At 43.9% G+C, this 21725-nt stretch overlaps 2 protein-coding genes across 2 annotated transcripts; one reads left to right on the top strand and one right to left on the bottom strand.

The window, feature by feature from the left end:
• Positions 1 to 384: 384 nt before the first annotated feature.
• Positions 385 to 1829, bottom strand: LOC106563304 (C-C chemokine receptor type 7). Its single transcript, XM_014128799.2, has one exon. It carries the CDS (start codon positions 1530 to 1532, stop codon positions 510 to 512), a length of 1023 nt encoding a protein of 340 aa, XP_013984274.2. The 5' UTR covers positions 1533 to 1829; the 3' UTR covers positions 385 to 509.
• A 530-nt stretch (positions 1830 to 2359) lies between these two features.
• On the top strand, positions 2360 to 20186 carry LOC106563940 (palmitoyltransferase ZDHHC8B). The gene is made up of 10 exons (XM_014129898.2): positions 2360 to 2694; positions 15063 to 15184; positions 15657 to 15814; positions 16431 to 16603; positions 16738 to 16840; positions 16964 to 17055; positions 17147 to 17279; positions 17408 to 17522; positions 18196 to 18308; positions 18529 to 20186. Exons 1-10 carry the CDS (start codon positions 2591 to 2593, stop codon positions 19606 to 19608), a joined length of 2193 nt encoding a protein of 730 aa, XP_013985373.1. The 5' UTR covers positions 2360 to 2590; the 3' UTR covers positions 19609 to 20186.
• Positions 20187 to 21725: the final 1539 nt, after the last annotated feature.

The following is a 21725-nucleotide window of genomic DNA, read 5'->3' on the forward strand; positions in this document are numbered from 1 at the left end:
ATCTTAACATTCTACAGGGTTGACAACATTTCCATCATAAACATACTTCTAATTGTCAGTCACCATCACTAGCTCGATCTGTCAGAGAGTAGTTGGAGTTCACTGATATTCACCCAGACGTGATGGTGTATATACTGAATTTGTGTTTACACTAGTATAACTACACTAATGAAATCATGGCGATATGCCAATCTAATTTGATTTATTTTCAAGCAACACAGATGTCCTAAAGTCGTCTGGGGCGGCAGGTAGCCTAGTGGTTAGAGTGTTGGACTAGTAACCGAAAGGTTGCAAGATCAACTCCCTGAGCTGACAAGGTTAGAAATCTGTCATTCTGCCCCTGAACAAGGCAGTTAACCCACTGTTCCTAGGCTGTCATTGAAAATAAGAATTTGTTCTAAACTGACTTGCCTAGTTAAATAAAGATAAAATTAAAAAAAGAGCAATAATTATCCAAAGCACTTGGTTTGATACCACTAAATAGAAAATGAGTGTATGACTATATCTAGCTACCCTCTGCAGGAGCAAGACAGTTTTTTTACTCCATAGAGGAAGATGTAGGGGATGATGCAGGTGTAAGAGGATCCGATGTAGCTGGCCAGCTCCAACACCAAGGAGGACGTGTGGATGTTGCTGGCCATCATCAGCAGCAGGTGGGTCACCCAGCACACCACAAACACAGTGGCCACAGCCACCACGCTCTTGGCTGCCCTCACCTGAGTACCTGAGCCTGGGCTGGGCTTAGCTGGAGGCTGAGAGGACCTCTTCAGATCGGCTGGAGCTCTGACTATGTTGTCCCCGATATCGACCTGGTAGAGGGGGGAACTGATCGAGCTGTGTACAACTGAGGGTCCATTGTTAGGTAAAGAATTAGCTGTCCCCTTGTGATGGTCCGAAGTCAGGCCCTGGATACGTGTCTGGTTCCTTAGCAGAGTGATCACAATCTGGATGCTAGCAAACGCTATTCCAGCGATGGGGAGGGCGTTAGCGAAGGTCAGATACAACGGCTCATAGGTCTGCCTTGCAGTTTGGGAGGGAAAGATTTCTATACAGTCATCGTGGCTCTCATTTCCACTCTCCATTCGGACAAAGAATAATTGTGGAACACTGAATACCACAGCCACTATCCAGCTGCCAACCAGGAGACAGGCTACGAGACGGAGGCTATCCAGCTGGACTGGAGCTCCTCCGCGTTTCAAAGACCCCACCAGCTTCTGGTACCAGAACACACTAATAAACAAGGTGGAGAAGACACTGCTGGTCTCTGACAGGTCAGAGCAGAACTGGACCACACAGCAGTAGGCTTCCCCCAGGAACCAGTGGCCAACAAAGTCAGCCATGGTATCGGGCAGGTCCACCAGGTAGTTGGTGATGAGGTTGGAGACGGCCAGGTTGATGAAGAGGACCTCATTGGTGCGGAGACTGGACTTGGGTCCAGGGAGAGAGCGGAGACAAAGCCAGTTGTTCCCCAGGATCCCTAGCAGACACATCAGCCCTCGGATGAAGGCTTCGATCCACTCCGTTGCATCCATCACACCTGGGGCATCTATCTATGTCTGAGTCTTATTTGGCTCAATATTTATAAGGGATGTTAATATCATGCTACAGCCAGGCCCAACCCCTCAACAAATCCTTAGAGACTTAACCTCACATTTGCCATACATTTCTAGTCTTCAGTTCTTGGACAGCACCAGAGACTGGGACCAGAAACCGGCCCTGGCATTTCAAACACACCTGACCATTTTTTTCCTTGAGGTCCCCACACCGGCTCATTTTTAATTGTTGAGGCCCCAATCAACAGCCAGATAATTAAAAATAAACAAGTTAGACAGGCCCACTGGGCTAAAAATGGACCAGCCCATTTTTAGTCATTTTTTTTGTCATTTTTAGCAGACGCTCTTATTTTTTGGGCATTTGCCCAAAATGCCAGATGGCCAGTTCGCCCCTGCCAGAGACTTGTAGTATCCCAATACAGAAGCGAAAAACCAAACTGAATTTGGAACACTGTAAAGGAGCAGAGTTTGAATAGCCTATGTTTATGTTGTTAGAATATTCAACATTTGTAGATTATATACTTTTATCTGTCACTATAGAGCAACATTATTGTCCATTTCTAATGACAGATCCATTTCCATGTTGAAGCAAATAACATTTGTAATCAAGAGTATGGCTATGACATGAAATATATATTTTTTAAATAGCAAAGATAATATTTAGCACTGAAAACATACACCAGAATGTAGTCTAGCCTGCTATAGTGTAGTTCACGTAAGTCCTCCTTTAACCCGAGTACAACCAATAGACAGACTCCCGATGTTGTGTCCCAAACCTACCTTTCCCCGGCGATAGCCCCACCTATCAAATCAAGAGCCGCTTCGCTGAGTTGGTGGTTGGTCGGGCCCAGTCGGTACGGTGGGATTTCCAAGACGGGCACAGCTCGTTGGACTTTTTGACCATGGGTTTGTTGCATTTCATCCATGGAGACTCAGGACAGAACATAGTGGGAATACGTCGTATCATGGATCATTTATTGTATCTCGGTGTAATCGTTTCGTTGGAATAAACTGCTGATGTTTGTGGAAAGTACAGAATGCCCACCAGCGGCAGTGAGAGAATTAAAGCCAGCGCGTTTATTCCAGTGTCCACCGCTGCAGTCCTCCTCGTCGGGTCCACCACTTTATTCTTTGTCTTTACGTAAGTTGACGATATGCCTCCTTTTGAAAATGTAGTTTGATACCATTCACTAAAGTAGCCTACCTTTTCGAAACTATTATATTCCATATGTGAAGTAGGCCTAGGCCAAGTCCACATATTTGAATTGCATATACTGTATATAGGCCTATGAAGTAGCAGACCCAATGGGCATGCACAATTGCTCCAAACGGTAAAGTTGTCTCTAGGGAAAGCTTGTGATAAAATAGGTCCTGTCACTCACACACTGTGTAGAATAAGGGTCGTTTTTTAATTGATTTGGCGTTTGAGTCTTTGCAACCATGAAACACACTTTAAAATTACAAATAAACACAAATAATACACGTTTTTGTTTATATTGAACTGTTTATAAATGATAAAACATAATTAAAATCCTTCATATTGCAACCCTCTATGTTGATGCATTGTTTAAAGTACTAAGGAGCAGGCTTGTCACAGTAGTGGAGTTGTAGTGACATGTTTTGGGAATTTGAATGCTAGAAAGTGAACAAAAGTATGTCATATATTGTATAGATTAATAAAAACAAAGAAGGCTATTAAAATACCTATTATTTTACCAGTATAATGTGTGACCCTCTGTTTATGTTATTGGGGTTACCACCTTGAAAATAACTCATTACAAAGATCTACAAGGACCTCTCCAGCGGCAAACTGTTTTCAGGGAAATTATTAGCTAATCACACCCTTTAAATATGCCATACATTTGAGGATTCCATTAATTAATTCGGTGTGTCAAAATCCAAAGTGTCACTTTTTAATTTAACTAGGCAGTTAAGAACAAATGACGGCCTAGGAACAGTGGGTTAACTGCCTTGTTCAGGTGCAGAACGACAGATTTTTACCTCGTCAGCTCGGGATTCAATCTAGCAACCTTTCGGTTACTGGCCCAACGCTCTAACCACTAGGCTACCTGCCGCCCCACCTTGGTGTTAGTCCATTTAAATGAAGGGAAATATCATTGTGAGCTAAATTATTAATCATATCACTTTAATACAGGATTGATTAACTTAGATTTGAGCATTGTGGCCTCCATTTCAGAAAATCTTAATTTACCTAAAATGTCTCATTGGTGTTACCATCATTGGTGTTACTACTCCTACAGATGTCACAACATTATCATAATGGTACAAACTTTTAAAGGTCATTAAGCTACCGTATTAGTTGATTTAGAATGGGAAGATGTACCCAAATCAAATTAAAAAAGAATAAAGAAAAATGAAGTACATTTTGTCCAAAATGCCATGTCCAAGTTCCACTGTAATTCAAGAATGACCCATAAACATTTTAAGGCCAACTTCACATTCGGAATTTAGAACAGTGTTTTTTTGCCGTTCAATTTGACAGAAGTGAAATATGACACAATTTGTTGTTGAAAAAAAGTCCCTTTTGTGAAATTCTGGTGTAGTTTTAATTACATATCAATATGCAGTACTATTCATTAAACAGTTCAACAATACTGTACCCAAAGCTGTCTATTAGTATTTACATGCCATTGCCTAATATCATGTTGATCCTCTTAATATAAGCTACTGTAGGCTATATGAGTTTGGTATGGGGACTATGTGAGTTCAGAGGCTATTTAACTATTAGGCCTATGTCTAAGGCTGATTTTCTTGTTAGGCTAAACTCAAATGTTTGGATGATTAATGTGGTTCAGTGGTTGATATAACTGCATCCTAATCCGGTAACATCATTATATTATATTTTATTCTGACTCAAAATATAATGAACACAACCACACCTCTCAGAGTGTATGTGAACATGTATTCCTAAATCCCTTTATCTTCTTCCAGAGGGCAATGATGCTTAGAGCTTAGAGTCAGGAATATTTCTTAGAAATCAGACTGGGTCAGCTAGAACAAAACAGGTTCCCGAATATCACCGTACTTGTATTCTCAAAACGACATTTTAGTCATGTGAGGATCACTGCCGTGTTGTTGCGATACCACCAACAAAATTTTCAACATTATCCCCTAGATTGCTAATAGCACCTGGGTGAATACTCCCACTGTACTACCATACCACTACAAAGGGAAGCACAGCCGTGAGCTGCCCAGTGACACGAGCCTACCAGACGAGCTAAATAACTTCTATGCTCACTTCGAGGCAAGTAACGCTGAAACATGCATGAGAGCATCAGCTGTTCCAGATGACTGTGTGATCACGCTCTCCGCAGCCGATGTGAGTAAGACCTTTAAACAGGTCAACATTCACAAGGCCACAGGTCCAGACGCATTACCAGGACGTGTACTCCGAGCATGCGCTGACCAACTGGCAAGTGTCAGTCCCCATTTGAGTCTGTAAAACCAACATATTTCAAGCAGACCACCATAGTCCCTGTGCCCAAGAACACTAAGGTAATCTGCCTAAATGACTACTGACCCATAGCACTCACGTCTGTAGCCATGCAATGCTTTGAAAGGCTGGTCATGGCTCACATCAACACAATTATCCCAGAAACTCTAGACCCACTCCAATTTGCATACCGCCCCAACAGATCCACAGATGATGCAATCTCTATTGCACTCCACACTGCCCTTTCACATCTGGACAAAAGGAACACCTATGTGAGAATGCTATTCATTGACTACAGCTCAGCATTCAACACCATAGGGCCCTCAAAGCTCATCACTAAGCTTTGAGGGCACTATGGTGTGCAACTGGGTCCTGGACATCCTGACGGGCTGCCCCCAGGTGGTAAGGGTAGGTAACAACACATGCGCCATGCTGATCGTCAACACGGGGCCCCTCAGGGGTGCATGCTCTGTCTCCTGTACTCCCTGTTCACTCATGACTGCATGGCCAGGCATGACTCCAACACCATCATTTAGTTTGCCGATGACACAACAGTGGTAGGCCTGATCACCGACAACGATGAGACAGCCTATGGGTAGCAGGTCAGAGACCTGACCGTATGGTGCAAGGACAACAACCTCTCCCTCAACGTGATCAAGACAAAGGAGATGATTGTGGACTACAGGAAAAGGAGGACAGAGCACGTCCCCATTCTCATTGACGGGGCTGCAGTGGAGCAGGTTGAGAGCTTCAAGTTCCTTGGCGTCCACATCACCAACAAACTAACATGGTCCAAGCACACCAAGACAGTCGTGAAGAGGGCACGACAAAACCTATTCCCCCTCAGGAGACTGAAAAGATTTGGCATGGGTCCTCAGATCCTCAAAAGGTTCTACAGCTGCACCATCGAGAGCATCCTGACGGGTTGCATCACTGCCTGGTATGGCAACTGCTTGGCCTCTGACAGCAAGGCCCTACAGACGGTAGTGCGTACGGCCCAGTACATCACTGGGGCCAAGCTTCCTTCCATCCAGGACCTCTATACCAGGCGGTGTCAGAGGAAGGCCCTAAAAATTGTCAAAGACTCCAGTCACCCTAGTCATAGACTGTTCTCTCTGCTACCACACGGCAAGCGGTACCGGAGCGCTAAGTGTAGGTTCAAGAGGCTTCTAAATAGCTTCTACCCCCAAGCCATAAGACTCCTGAACATCTAATCAAATGTCTACCCAGACTATTTGTATTGCCCCCCCCCTTTTACACTGCTGCTACTCTCTGTTATTATCACTTTAATAACTCTACCTACATGTGCATATTACCTCAATTACCTCGACTAACCTGTGCCCTGCACATTAACTCTGTACCGGTAACCCCTGTATATAGCCTCACTATTGTTATTTTACTGCTGCTCTTTAATTATTTGTTACTTTTATTTCTTTTTTGGGGGGTATTTTTCTTTAAACTGCGTTATTGGTTAAGGGCTTGTAAGTAAGCATTTCACTGTAAGGTCTACACCTGTTGTGTTCGGGCACATGTGACTAATAAAGTTTGATTTGAACAGTACTACTATACTGACACCTGTAGACAAATGCCCCAGTTTCCACATCTGTTGGTTTACCAGCAATTTTTCAAATGGATCCTCTAGCAGATGGGAAGTCTCAGATTAGTATCCCGATCTTCTGATCGATGCCTTTTGATTCCCACATCTGTGGAACTAGGGGTGACTAAAGACCTGGGGCTAGCAGGGAGGAGTAAACTATCCATGACCTGTAAAGGGCAGAATCAACAACCTCTGCATCATCAAGACAGTCACTTTGTGAGAAGGTGTTAACTATAGAAAGATGTTAACCCATGCTCACACTTAGCTGTTGTTATGTAAATGACAGCTGAAAAGGGCCAGGCCTTGGCCATAAATCAAAGCATGTCCACTGAGGCCATGGTCCAGTGTGATACAGGTGCCGGTCTGTGGAGATGGAAACAGAAAAGTCTGAGCCTTCTGGGTAAAACACTGGGGTTATTCTCAGGTGGAAACTTGGCATACGTGTACTAGACTACATCCACTTCTGATTAACTGAAATATTTTATAACGGTTTATCCTCAGTGACATGTGATTGTGCATCGATGTGAGGAAAGAGAAAGTGGGCCACAGTGGATTGAGTTGTAAATGTACTATACTGTACTGACTGGGTTGATTTGGACTAAAGCCACTGATTGGCTGGGGGTTATCCAATGATTTGTGAGAGAGTCTGGAAAGAGTGATTTCATACTGACATCCTCCCTATTGTTTTACTCCCTGCTGTTCAAAGACAAGGAGCTTATTGACATTGGGCTTAAGAGAAATGTGTAATCCTCTATGGCTCTGTAGGGTAGGATCTGAATATTTAGCATGGAAGAGTCATCATTTTCAGTCCTTTTCATGTCATTGAACTGTCACATGGAGAAAGATGAACAAAGTTACCTTGTATCTGAAAGTGTCAACAGTGAATATAACAACTAAATCTAAGAACTGACATGGCCATGCCCACTGCATACCCCCAATTCACATGCTGTTTGGAATGAGGAATTCTAGAATTCTTTATGGGAAATACAATACAATGAATCATCTGACAAGTGAGTGAGTAAAAAAAAGGAAACTCATTCCATTTTATTGCAACTCTTGGCTGCTGATGTAGCTGCTGCTGTTGAAGTTTAATTGCTAAGTGTCAGTGACTCAGTTGTATGCCAATCGTATCTCTTCACATAGGCTTGTTTATTGCGTTATTATCTTGGCGGCCTGCTGTTGTTGACTGATTCTGGGGATGTTTTTAAATGGGATTGTAAATCAGGAATTCTTAAAAGACGAGACAATAAACATTTGTCACAAATATTTTTCTTCATAATAACAACATTTGAAATGTATATATATTTTAAGCAAAGTATCAGCTATCATACCATGTAAAGGAACAACCTCCTAATGGAAACATGTTTTTGCACCTAACTAGATTTATGTCAACTCCGTCAGACACCATAAAAGGCATTTCATTTTTATATTTATTGTACAACAAGTGTTTAAAGGCCTTGATTGTTTCATTCTAACATTAGCTTATTAAAATATTATGTTTTGATTTATAACACTGTATAATGCTCCAGGGCTAATTTCATTAGCATTTTGGCATGTTTTTGTAGATTAAGAACATAAAACAAGACTTATAAAGCGAACATTATGCTTTTTTTCTAGCACAGCAAATTGTTCAATAGTTTAAGCATATATTTCAGGACAATGACTAGCAGTCAGTGAGGAGTTGACAAGCAACTGCCCGAGGTGACCACAGATACTCAAAACAGAGATATTCTTGTCTCTAAAAATTGAAATACAAACATTACTTAAAATATGGATGATACATTTGACAATCCCCAACAAAAACAAAGGCTTGATTGCAACCAACAGGCAGAACTTATATATAAACACAACATGTTTCATGAGCTGAAATAAAAGATCCCAGAAATTGTTCATAGGCACAAAAAGTTTATTTCTCTCAAATTTTGTGCACACATTTGTTTACATCCCTGTTAGTGAGCATTTCTCATTTGCCAAGATAATCCATCCACTTGACAGGTGTGGCATAGCAAGAAGCAGATTAAACAGCATGATCATGACACAGGTGCACCTTGTGTAGGGGACAATAAAAGGCCACTCTAAAATGTGCAGATTTGTCACACAACACAATGCCAGAGATGTCTCAAGTCTTGAGGCAGCATGCAGTTGGCATGCTGACTGCAGGAATGTCCACCAGAGCTGTGGCCAGAGAATGTAATCTTAATTGATCTATCATAAGCCGCCTCGAACATCGTTTTAGAGAATTTGGCAGTACATCCAACCGGCCTCACAACCGTATGGCGTTCTGTGGGCTAGCGGTTTGCTGATGTCAACATTGTGAACAGAGTGCTCCATGGTGGCGGTGGGGTTATGGTATGGGCAGGCATAAACTATGGACAACAAACACAATTGCATTTTACTGGTGGCAATTTGAATGCACAGAGATACGGTGACGAGATCCTAAGGCCAATTTTCGTGCCATTCATCCACCGGCATCACCTCATGTTTCAGCATGATAATGCATGGCCCCATGTCGCAAGGATCTGTACACAATTCCTGGAATCTGAAAATGTCCTAGTTCTTCCACGGCCCCATGTCGCAAGGATCTGTACACAATTCCTGGAAGCTGAAAATGTCCCAGTTCTTCCATGGCCTGCATACTCATCAGACATGTCACCCATTGATCATGTTTGGATCGACTTGTACGAGAGCGTGTTCCAGTTCCCGCCAATATCCAGAAACTTCACACTGCCATTGAAGTGAAGTGGGACAACATTCCGCGGGCCACAGTCAACAGCCTGATGAACTCTATGAGAAGGAGATGTTTCACGCTGCATGAGGCAAATGTTGGTCACACCAGATACTGACTGGTTTTCTGATCCACGCCCCTAGTTTTTTTTAAGGTATCCGTGATGAACAGATGCATATCTGTAAAATCTTTGAAATTGTTATATGCTGCGTTTACATTTTTTGATCAGTATAGAAGTAGTAGTATTAGAAGGCCTATATTTCATCAAAACGTTTCACATTGAATGCCAAAATAGTATATGCCATTCAAAATAAATTTAGGCTGTAAACTATATTTTCATTTGATAAAAAAAAATATAGATTATATAACTCAATTATATAACTCTAAAATAATAGGAGTAGAATTCACCATCAACATTAGTTTTCCATTCATACAACATGTTCGGTAAGTTTCCACAGTCAATGTGCCGTGCTAAACAAGGAAATACTTGATTTCAGTTGTACTGAATGATTGTCAAATAGATAAATCGCTCTTACTTTGCTCAAATAGCTAGATTAAAATGTTCTGATGATAAAAGGCTGAAATCATCTAGAAAAGTGTTGGTTGCGATCAGAACTAAAAGAACACCCCGACATCCGTGTTATGGAGCGGCAAATCGATGCGTCAATTGGTGATAATCTAGTGGCCATCAGTGTTTGCAATTGGCCCAACCCTTCTACCAGACGTTAGACAAAAATCTGACTGAGTTGATGTTTTACGGAGTTGACAAATTGCATATTTTTCTTCTTTATTCAAGTGCTATACTACATAGCAATTTTGTTTTTCTTCAGTTGCTAAAACCTAATTCAAATGAACATATTTGAACCAAAAATCATATTCTATGTTAATCTATAAAGTAGATGAAGTTGACAGGTTACGGTTGTGACCATGTGATATCTATAATGTTTTTTTGTTTTTTTTAATCTTTCAAAAGTAGAGGACTTTCAGGACCATGAGTTGCCTTGTTGCACTACATGTAATCAGGAGATGAGGAAGGGCTTCCCATGGTATAGTTGACACATTTATTATTCATTTACGATTTTAGACAAATCTGACAGTTGACCAACGCTCTGGACAAATTTTTTAGGAATCACAGTTTTGAGAAACATATTTCTTAAAGTAAGAGAGGGCTTTTGCAAGAAACTACATGAGATCCTTTTTCAGTGAATATTCATTTTAGCCCGTTTTAAGAGTTTTAAACACTTTTGGGAGGAGTTTGAAATTGGGATCCTTTGTTCTGGACAAGGGCATTTCCTGGCACAGAGCTGACATGCAAATTAATAATATTATAAATATTTAGAAAATTCCAAAAACAAACAGTATTTTTTTTGCTTAAATAATGTAACAAAATCATTTTTTTCCAAGTATAAAAATAAAGTTTTCACGACTTCCAAATCCCTGAAATTCTGTGATGGTTTTTGCAATCAGATGATGGATGCTTCTGTATGTGGGTAGCATTACTTTGGCGGCCAGGCAGAGCAAGCAGTCTATCCCTAGTATTATATAATGAGAGTGAGTGGTCATTTTCCGTCAATGATCAATAGACTCGTATCTGCATTTCTAAAGAGAACTTCCACACTTCGATAGAACAAACCCCTAGAGCTCTACTGCTCCAGGACAAGTGGCTGTTATTACAGGTTTGTCTGAAGATCGCCAACAAGAGACATGAAGAACATTCCCGAAAACGTTCCCACTGAAAGATGTTTCTCGATGATAAAATAGACTATGTCTGAAGTTTCTATACCATGGACAGCCATTCTTCAAAGATAAGGTCATGTTGAAACAGAGCGTTCCAGCCCAATCACACATGCTCGTTTGTTTGCCCTTTCACTTTGGCAGTAGCGGAAGGAATGGAATCTGTAGGGACAATATTTTGCCGTTACATCATATGTAGGCCTACATCACTGTTAGACAGCCCTTTACTCAGAGAAGGACTGTCTGTCTGTCTGTGTCTGTCTGCCTGCCTGTCTGCTCTGTCAGCAGGGACGGTGTCTGTGTTCCTTTTAAAAGCAGTGATGGACAGATGCCAGATTCTGTCGTTATCTCGACCAAATGCAACCCCACCTTGGTCCTTCTGAGGGAATGGGACCTTGATTCGTCCTTGGTGCTATATGCTGCTGCAGGGAGTCCAAAGTGAATGGCAGTCAGACCTCATGGTCCCTCAGGTTGTTACTTAGAGTATGTGCGTGTCAAAAGAAATTGCCCAAATGTAACCCCAGCCTGTTAGTATGGAGAGTAAGCTGCAGCAGTTACTGACGTATCAAAGTACATGACTCACTGACAAACTGACAAACTGGTCCATACAAGATTTAGGACACTTTTCAATATCAAGACAAAAATCCTCCTGTGAAGTTGGCAAAGGGGGGACCACTGAAAGTAGGAACCTTTGGTCATCCTTCGCCTGATAAACAGCCTCATTACTGAGCTAAAACGGAAACTGTTATCTCAGCCTTCGGAGTGTGTTTGTGTTACATTGTTCTCTCAAAGTATTGTTACTGTGGACAATTCACAAAAGACATGCAAAGACCAGCAGTGGAAACACTACGAATGTGAACCATTATAAGCAAAGATTCTTTCAAGGGTGTTTCCTCGTAACAATTTGCCCCGGCTAATGTCAACATTTGATGTAGCTGAGATGCTATACAATTCTGTAAGGAGAAGCCTTCTTGACCTTTTAACTTTCTTTCTGAGTTAATTATGCAACCATGTGCAGAGGGGAGGTTGTTAGATGTGATACACACCCATAGTGGGTCAGATATTTATAGAATAACCCTCCTCCCCAAACAAACAGTTTCTTTTATGCCCGCATCGATCCCTGGATACGATGATGTAATATGTACACGTATGTTTCCTTTAAGTAGACATACATAGTTGATATTCAAGCCCGTAGTTTTAATAGTTCAAAGAAGTACTCTCTCCGAACCCTGTTATAACAGTGTTATGTGTTCATTCAGTGTTTTCTGAAGGTAAAGACAAGTCATACATTCCACACATTCCTAAGGGCTTATGATCGCATTTCATTCAGCATTTCTAACACTCATATTTTCAATCCATGAGATGTTTCTAGGAGCCATACACTGGGACCTAAAATGGTCCTTCGGCTGTCCCCATAGGAGAACCCTTTGAAGAACCCTTTTTTTGGTTCCAGGTAGAACCCTTTAGGGTTCCATGAAGAACCCTTTCCACAGAGGGTTCTTCAAAGGGTTCTCCTATAGATACAGCCGAATATCCCTTTTGGAACCCTTTTTTTTCAGAGAGTGTAGTTGTGAGCCTCTCTAATGCTCTTCTCTGCTTGCTGCTTGCTGCTGATGCGATAGACACTGGTAGTGATGACTAGCCTACCCACTACTGTGCTTTACTCAGGCAGGGCAGTGTGCAGATTGGACAGCCTCAACAGCAGCTTACCCTTCTGGATGATTTAATACAGCTCTGCTGTCTGTTTCATTAGGCGCAAGGCAGGGGCTTGTCTGCCTGCACCGCCACACTGCAGCATAATGAACTCTCCCTGTGCTGTGCTCCAGATGGTCACAAACCAACGATGGGCCGGACGGCAAGGCCTCTCATGCAGTGGCATCCACAGAAATAATCCCTTTGATAAGAAATCAGGCAGTCGCGGATCGACCCTCTTATAGAGCGCTCCACCTTATCTGGTGTGTCCTCTACGCTCCGCACTCAGCCCAAATGAGTTTGACTGATTTCTGCTTATTTTGAACGCAATATCATTATCTTCCATATTGTGCTCATTTTGTATCATTTTTTTGGGGTGATAGATCCATTATTTGACAGATGGGTGAGGGGGGAAGAGGATTTGACCATCTAAATAATGAGTTTTGAAAAGATAATCAGTGACAGTATACCTATTCCTAATTGCCTTTTTGTCTACTTGTTTTCCCCACCACCCATTGGTCTTGCTGGTAGAGGAGGACGGTGAAAGTGGTATGCAGATACATGAACACTACTCCAGACCATGCAGACTGACTGGACTTTATCCCTCATATTCAGTGCTGCCCCGCTGGCAGTTACCCCTGAATCTACCAACTTCATCCACATTCCCCATTTATACTGTAGGGTGGCTAGACTTGCATGTACAGTATTCAGTGTACTGGGACAAGTACAGTATTCAGTGTACTGGGACAAGTACAGTGTGGACTCTGTGTAGTGCAGGGGTACAGTATAATACACATATCCATGTAATCTATAGCTCTCTTATGACAATTTAAGTACATCTCAAACATGAACGCATTTCGTGAAACTTTGCTTCAGAGAGGACTTAAGATATAAATCCCCGCCTCCAGCTGTGGGAAACCACTGTTCTGTTCCCCTCATTAATCTGATTTACTCAGTAGTACAATTTAGTGTTAATGTTTCAATTAAGTAAATCCTCAAAGAGGAGCGTTATTCTGACAGATCAGAACTGTATTGTATTTGCCTATGAAGGCTGTTTGTCTGTAAAGGCAGGCGTGTCTGTTGCAGCTGTATAGGAAATGGAATATGTATGGTTTGCTTTATCCTAAAGGTATGGAATAGGTTCTTTTGGGCTGTGTGTTGTGCTGTGTGCTGCAGGCTGTAGGGTCTGTGTGCTTGTTGTCTGATGGGAGGATTCCACCATCGCGGGCTGGCAGAGTGGGCTGTAATCCAGAGTCCCTAATCCAGGGATTATTGAGATTGCAGCTGGCATGGCATTACCAGGCATTCCTTTGGGGGTAACCACCCTTCCCCCACACTACCCCACTCTCCCCCACGCACTCATCCTTACTGGGGCTGTTCTGTGGGGGTTGGGGGGCTTGCGCAAGGTTGGGCTGGGCTGGGGAAGGGAGACTCTTGACTCAAAATGTTGTCAATTTCACAGTGTTCACGGTCAGTCTATTGGGGTTCACACATATACGGGGGGGGGGGGCGCCCAGTATCTGTTTCACACTGATCACGGTCTTGTTACAGTCACTGTTACGGCCATGGTCACTAATACACAGTCTGCTCTTCAAAGTTAATCCACACTTCTGCAGTTGTTGCCCCTTAACATAAAATACCTACAGGAAGTAGGAGCATTATGACATTATGACATGTTGCCAGTTGTGATAATGTGAGAGGTCCAATGCTGAAACACATTCTGCTGTAAACTTTTCAAGTGAAGATAAAATCGTCACAGCAGCATGGCTTTGGACTCAATTCTATACAGATAAAAAACAAATCGGATATTGTATAGGCTCCTCATGCCGACCTTTAATCATTATAATCCACCGAGCCTTCCAGTGTCCCCTTCAGTAAACCTGATTACAGAGCCTTTATTTCATCTCACACCGTGGAAATATAATCATAGCATCCACTCACCAAATCCAATTCTCCACTTTTAACCACATTTGCAGAATGACAGTGATGGTTATGATGGTTTCTATAAGCCCTGTGGACATATTCAGAAAACGCCATGAAATTGGGCGTCAGTCTCAATTTAGCATCGCCGCGTGTGGCAACTGAAGTTACATTTTCCTGCTGAGGAACCAAAGAATTACGACGATCCCTTTTGATTGGTTCCTACACTGAGCCTGAGGGAGATTTATACCCCTTTCAACCAATTCAACCTAGACATTTTACTGTGCATGTTCTACGTCTATACTATGAGTGTAATGTGTGTGTATTGCAAAATAACTGTGTGTATTGTGAGTCCACTGTGCTTTAGGTCTCTTGTCTCTGTCCCAGGTGCCCGTGGCTGGCAGCGACTGTGTCAATCTACGTGCCACCATGCAGTGGCATCCTCTTCTTCTTTGTCTTGGCCAATTTCACCATGGCAACCTTTATGGATGCGGGTGTTCTCCCTATGGGTTAGTTACACTATAACTACTATATTATACACTATTACCATCAAACTCAACTCTGGACCTCAAAGCCAGTTCCACTGCGTTTTGTTCATTGTTCCCTTCTAATCAGGGACTGATTTAGACCTGGGACACCAGGTGGGTGCAGTTAATTATCAGGTAGAACAGAAAACCTGCACTGGTCTATTCACTACTCTACACTATAGTGTAACTAAACAAGACAAACATTACAGTAGGTTGGCAGGCAGTTGTTCAACTCTATTGAATTATTATCTACTAGTTATAACATACTAGTACATTTCACTACCTTGACAATATATTGATAAACTAGGCCAGATTTATGTTGGTAATGTTAACTTTCTGCCTGAGAAGGAATTTGAAGAGAAAACATTGACACAAAAACAAGAATGTGTTACCCAACGCCCAGTGTTGTGCCGGTGACCTATAGTTGATGTCGAGCTATGCGTTTGGGTTTCAGCCAATGAGGACGAGGACAAGGACGATGACTTCCGCGCCCCGCTCTACAAGAACGTGGACGTGAAGGGTGTCCAGGTCCGGATGAAGTGGTGTGCCTCCTGCCACTTCTACAGACCTCCACGATGCTCCCACTGCAGTGTCTGTGACCACTGTGTAGAGGTGGGAGGGATGGAGGGAGAGAGAGGGAAACAGAGAGAACAAGCCAGGGCTGGCGGAGAGCGGGAGGGAGGGGTGGATAGGGGGAAGTTGTGGATTTGAGACCGGCTTGGGGGGTGGGGGGGGGTGGTAGTGGTTGATGGTGGAGGGAGGAGGAAGTGCCTGAGGAGAGATCAATAGTGTGTGTGGCTGTAGGGTAATGGTGGGTGGGAGAAAATTATGGAGGGATAGAGGGGGAGGAAGAGAGAGATCCCATTAATCAGGTTAATCCCTTTCCCCCGATCCTTAATGTCCCCGCAGTGGGGAGAGAGATGAGATTTGATGAAAAGGGTTGGGACAATCTCTGTGTGTACACTGAGGTATATTTAGACAGCTCAGTGCCTATCAACACTTGTATGATATTTGACTTCAGTTGATAATGTCTTTCCACTGTCCAAGAATGATCAATACCATGTGGAAGTGGCTAGCTAGACCACTCCAGAATACTGTTTGTAGCATGGATGCACAATGTTGGGACAGAGTCATGTAAAGTAGGCCGCTACAGTACGTTGTCGTAATTCTCAGAGGGATTGAATGTTTTATCTAATGCTGTGTCTCATTGTGTCATAACCGCATGCAGGACTTTGACCACCACTGTCCCTGGGTGAACAACTGTATCGGGAGGCGGAACTACCGCTACTTCTTCCTGTTTCTCCTGTCACTCACGCTGCACATGGTGGGCGTGCTCTCCGGTGGCCTGCTCTACATCCTACACCATCTGGAAGACCTATGGAAGCTGCACTGTACTGTCACGTATCCTTCCTTGCACAAACTCTGTGTACTGTGTGCGTGTGTGTGTTCATAGAGTATGTGCAGTATGATCATGGTAATTCATTTCTAAAGGTCCCTAAAGAGAGTCCGTGAGTCTCCTTGACTGCTGTGTCTAGCCTGGTGGTGGTGAGTGTATCAGGTCTGTTCTTCGTTCCTGTCCTGGGCCTCACAGGGTTCCACCTCTACCTGGTGTCTAGGGGCCGAACCACCAATGAGCAGGTCAAGACGCCTCTATGTAGCTCATGTTTTTAAATGACTAGATAAAAGGCTTCTGGAATACATGAGGCCACCCTAGGTCGAGTCCTCACTTTAATGAGGAAATTGTTGCCCTCTTTCCCACAGGTTACTGGGAAGTTTCAAGGAGGGGTCAACCCTTTCACACAAGGTTGCTGTGGCAACTTGGAGTATCTCATATGCAGTCCCATTTCTCCAAAGTAAGAAACATTTGACGTTTTCATGTAAACATCATGTTTAATATAACGTATTGGAGCTCATTAACTTATCTATTTGCTTGGACCATACCAGGTATACAGCGAGGCCCATTAAGAAATCAACAGTTCGCATCATTCCTCCATTCCTGAGACCAGAGACTGACAGACAGATACCAATTATTAAGGTTGAGGATAACGGCGTCCAGTGTCATGATAACCTAAATAAAGTACGTCTGTCCACCCCAAAATACCCTCAGAAGGGTAAATCCCAGATTCAGATAAAGCCTCAGTATTGAACTAACTTCATCAACAGATCAGATATGTTTAACAGTAGTGGCTTCTCTTCCGCTCTCAGCGCCCGTCCACTGACGGTATGGAAGAGCCAGACATCCGGCGTCTGGACACCCCGCCACCTCTGCCCCCTAAACCAGACCACAACGTGCTGAGGAGGCACCTAGCAACACTTGAAGGTAGGGTCACATTAGTAATCTGACAACCAGGGATACAGTTCCTGTATTTATGCACCTCATATTATAGATAACATGAGCAAATGATCATGAAGAAAGTTGAAACGGTCCAGAAACCCCACAAGCCATCACTCACTGCTCTCCTACTGCACCCTGCTGGCCACAGTATTCAACTGGCGCCCAGAGAGGCAGCCATGGTGTTTGTTGCTGCTTGTGTCTTCGCTGGTTTTTCCTTTGTTTGTTTACTTGTGGATTTCCAATGACATTTCACTTGGGATGAGCTACTGGATTTTAGAGCCATCCTAATTTAGAATGTAGTTTAGTGTTTATAGTGAAGATTGCAGCTCTTAGTTTACAGTGTACATAGTATACATACCGTGTATGGATTTGTGTAAACTATGCTTCTACATCTGTTGTCTGTACATCCTGTTTATCGTCTGTCTGTATATTCTGTTCATTGTGGCAGCACCATTTCACCAAGTCAAATTCCTGTTTATGCAAATGTTTCGGCTAATAAAGGTGATTCTGATGACAGACTTGTATTATATGTTAATTACACACATGTTACTGCCTCTCTCTGGATTAGTTCAGTCACAAATCCCAATAGACATTATGGTAATTTATTTCACATTTAGTTAAATATTGATTTCCTTCTTCGTCTGTGTTTGGATTCCAGAGAGTGGTCTGCATCCCAAACCAGTGACCCCTTCCCCTGGGCAGACCCTGCAGCAGCTCAGGCCGTTACCGCAGTCCGCATCTAAGGCACCACCCCCCTCACCTGTCCATCAGGTCAGTCATATCATTCACAGCGTTGACACCATTCAGATACACTGTGGATTTATTGTGCTGTGTTTTGAGCCGTTTCCACAGATCACGGTTGTGTGCTGTGCTTTGAGAGCTTTCTAACAGACTGGCCATGTGATTCTGTGTTCTGTTGACCCTCTAACAGACTGTTGTGGCTGTTCTGAGAGCTCTCTGACAGTCTGTTATGTGTTTTGGTTGTGTCTAGGTGGCTGTGGCACCAGAGCAGCAAGGGGGCAGCAGTAGACGTCATGACCTGTCATCAGAGCTCATCCTGGGCAGATTGGACCAGCAGCTAGCCTTCCCATCCGGTCCCATGTCCTCTCCACTCCAGCTCAACTCTCTCACCCTCAACTCCCGCTCCCTCACCCTCAAACACGCCTATCGCCACCACAACAAGCTGCCGGTCTTGTACCCAGAGGGTCTGATCTCCCATCAGGTGTCTCCGGGCTTGTTCCCCCCTCACAACCCCCTGTCCAACCGCAACAGCCTCTCCTATGACAGCCTGGTGAACTCAAGTGATGCCCACTACCTGGCCCAGCAAGGGGGACCCCCACTTCATTACCACCCGCACTTCATGACCCTGGGACATGAAGGCAGTGTGCTGCAGCGGCCCCCTCCACACACCTACAGCCCCATGTTCATGGGGGTCACCAGGCAATCTCCCCAGCCCAGGGACACCTCACCCAGGGATCCCTCTCTACGGGACCTCACCCCTCAGGCCCTCACCTCCCGGGACCTCTCTCCTCAGGCCCTGATGCACAGGGACCTCTCCCAGCAAGCCTTGATCCACCGGGAGGCCTCTCCGGTCCGCTATGACAACCTCTCCAAGACCATCATGGTGTCCATTCAGGAGCGGCGGGAGATGGAGGAGAGGGACAGGATGCTGCGGATGCAGGCCAGGTCCCAGGCCCTGTACGGCTGCCCAGACATGGGGTTGTACGACATCCCCAGCAGACGCAGCCTCCCTGTGGACAGCATGCGCCTCCCAGGGTCACGCGCCCCCACCCCGCCCGCATACGGCTCCAGGGAGTTCCTGATGAGCACTGGTATTTTGGGGTACGGGGGTACGAGGTCGCCCCTCTCCAGCGCCTCGTCGTCCTCTCTGACCCGAGCCCCCAGGACTTCCAGCTCCCCCCTGCAGAGCAGCAGCAGCCTGCAGAGTAAGGGTCGTTCCCCCTCCCCAGCCTACCTCCCCCCAAACAGGCAGGCCCAGCCCTCATCCTCCTCCTCCTCCACACTGCCCAGCACCCTTTCCTCTGCCTCTCCCCCAGATGCCCCCCCATAATGCCCCTTACTCACCAATGCCAGGGAGGGAAAGCACTCACCACCCCTGGGTGCCCCCAAATAGGAACTATTGAGTCTTCCTGGAGGGTGTATGCAGCCAACCACACTACTCTGCAGTGTTAGCCTGTATATCCACAACTTCCCAGCACTGTGTAAGTGTGTCTGTGTGGGTTGTCAGTGTGTGGGAGGGTGTGGGAGTTGAGAGGACATCAACACGCAGTTATGGGAATCATTTTGTACAGATATTTGCACTTGGACCTCTCGCTAGACAAGGCTGTGTGCTGAATATAGAGTGAGTGATAACCAACAGCATATGCAGATATCTCAGGACAGCGGCCAATTAGCAGACAGTTGTGCCTCTTTATGCAGTTGGAGGAATCAATAAGCTCGACTAGAACAGCAGACATGTACAGAAGACAGATCTTTTATTGTTGGTTCATGTGTTTTGATAATGCTTTTGAGAAATAATGTTATGTGATGATGATGGGACATTCTGTTATTTTGCGTCTATAGAAATCATGCTTTAGTAATATTTTGTGGTTGTTTTGACAAATAAAAAAAGTCACTGTTTTGTTCCTTTTTCTGTTTAAGGTGTTGTCATTCAATTATTTATTATCTGTTATTGTTATCCGTTCTTGCCACCGACTTCATGTCCACATCCTGTTTCAAATCTAACCCTAGGTTCATCCCACAACCATAAAGCCTGTCGCATTCTTCCCAAGCGAAGCACTTTTGCGCATTTATTATGATTACATTTTGTAACGTTTTTGTTCGTTTGGGTGTTCGGCTGTTTTTTCCCAGGCTGTTCGCAAACAAATGTTTTTCTTAAGGCAAGTCGAAGTTCGGTAGCCGAAGTCTACGCCCCTTCATCGGTGATTGGTCAACAGTACTACTCCTAGTAAGAGTGGGAACTATGGACGGGATTCTTCAATGAAGTGTTTGTTGTCATTCAACTGTGGGACGACTTGAGAAATACAAAAACATCTTAGTTATATGTAAAAATGCGCGACTAAGACGTCCTCGGCGAAAACATCAAAATGAATTACATATTTCTTGATTTATCTTAGATTCATTCTTAATATTTTAAGGAAGTGTATACTAGCTATGTTGTTGCTACGGGGTCTCAAGAGGACAAACAGTAATTGTGCTACTTTTATCGTTTTTCAATCTAAGAACTATGTGAGGCAAAGAGGTTCACTTCGCCTAGCCGAGTTCTGCTAGAAGCAAACCGAGCCTAGTACGGGGCGCCTTAACCCCGATAACACTAGCTTCATGTCCACATCCCAGTTCAACTCTAACTCTAGCCTTAAACACAACCCTAACCTTGGCTTAGCTTACTTTTATCCAATATTTCTCTTCTGACCTACAAGGTACTGAAGCTTGGCTCCACTTGGGTCCAGCTTTGACACAAGGTGTAGGAATGGAGCACACTTCAGCTTTCGTTAAGAATAGTATGAGCAAATTGTACCCCCTAGTGGACTTATGTGTGAGGTGCTGTGAGAAGAATAAAGACAATTCCATTCAAAGAGTATATTTTATTTTACTAGGCAAGTCAGTTAAGAACAAATTCTTATTTTCAATGACGGCCTAGGAACAGTGGGTTAACTGCCTTGTTCAGGGGCAGAACGACAGATTTTTACCTTGTCAGCTCGGGGATTCAATCTTGCAACCTTTCGGTTACTAGTCCAACGCTCTAACCACTAGGCTACCTGCCGCCCCACAAATGAGTAGGTAGGTAATCCTTTAGGCCTACTTTTTGATGGGAGGCTTGCTGTGCTCAGCTATGGGTTTAAGAGAAGTATGTGCTGGATAGCTTAAATAAATGAAGCGGTGGTAATTCCACTGAGATTGTGTGCTGCACTAGCATTCTGATGCGGTGATAGTTCTCAGACTGCCAGTGATCGTTGCCATAGACACAGAGAGATTGAGACATTATTCCAGAACTGCAGGGCTGTGGTGAGACGTACTGAGAACATCAACAACCGCTTACACAGCGGTTAGGTACTCAGAATACACGAAAAGACGGAACAGCCTTGGTTAACAGTAGCCCCTCCCTGCTGTAATATTTCAGTTTCTATGGTTCTGCAGTTGGCACTGGTCTTTTCTCTCATTCCATTT

Source organism: Salmo salar, chromosome ssa01 (genome assembly GCF_905237065.1).
Source record: "Salmo salar chromosome ssa01, Ssal_v3.1, whole genome shotgun sequence".
Taxonomy (NCBI): Eukaryota; Metazoa; Chordata; class Actinopteri; order Salmoniformes; family Salmonidae; genus Salmo; species Salmo salar.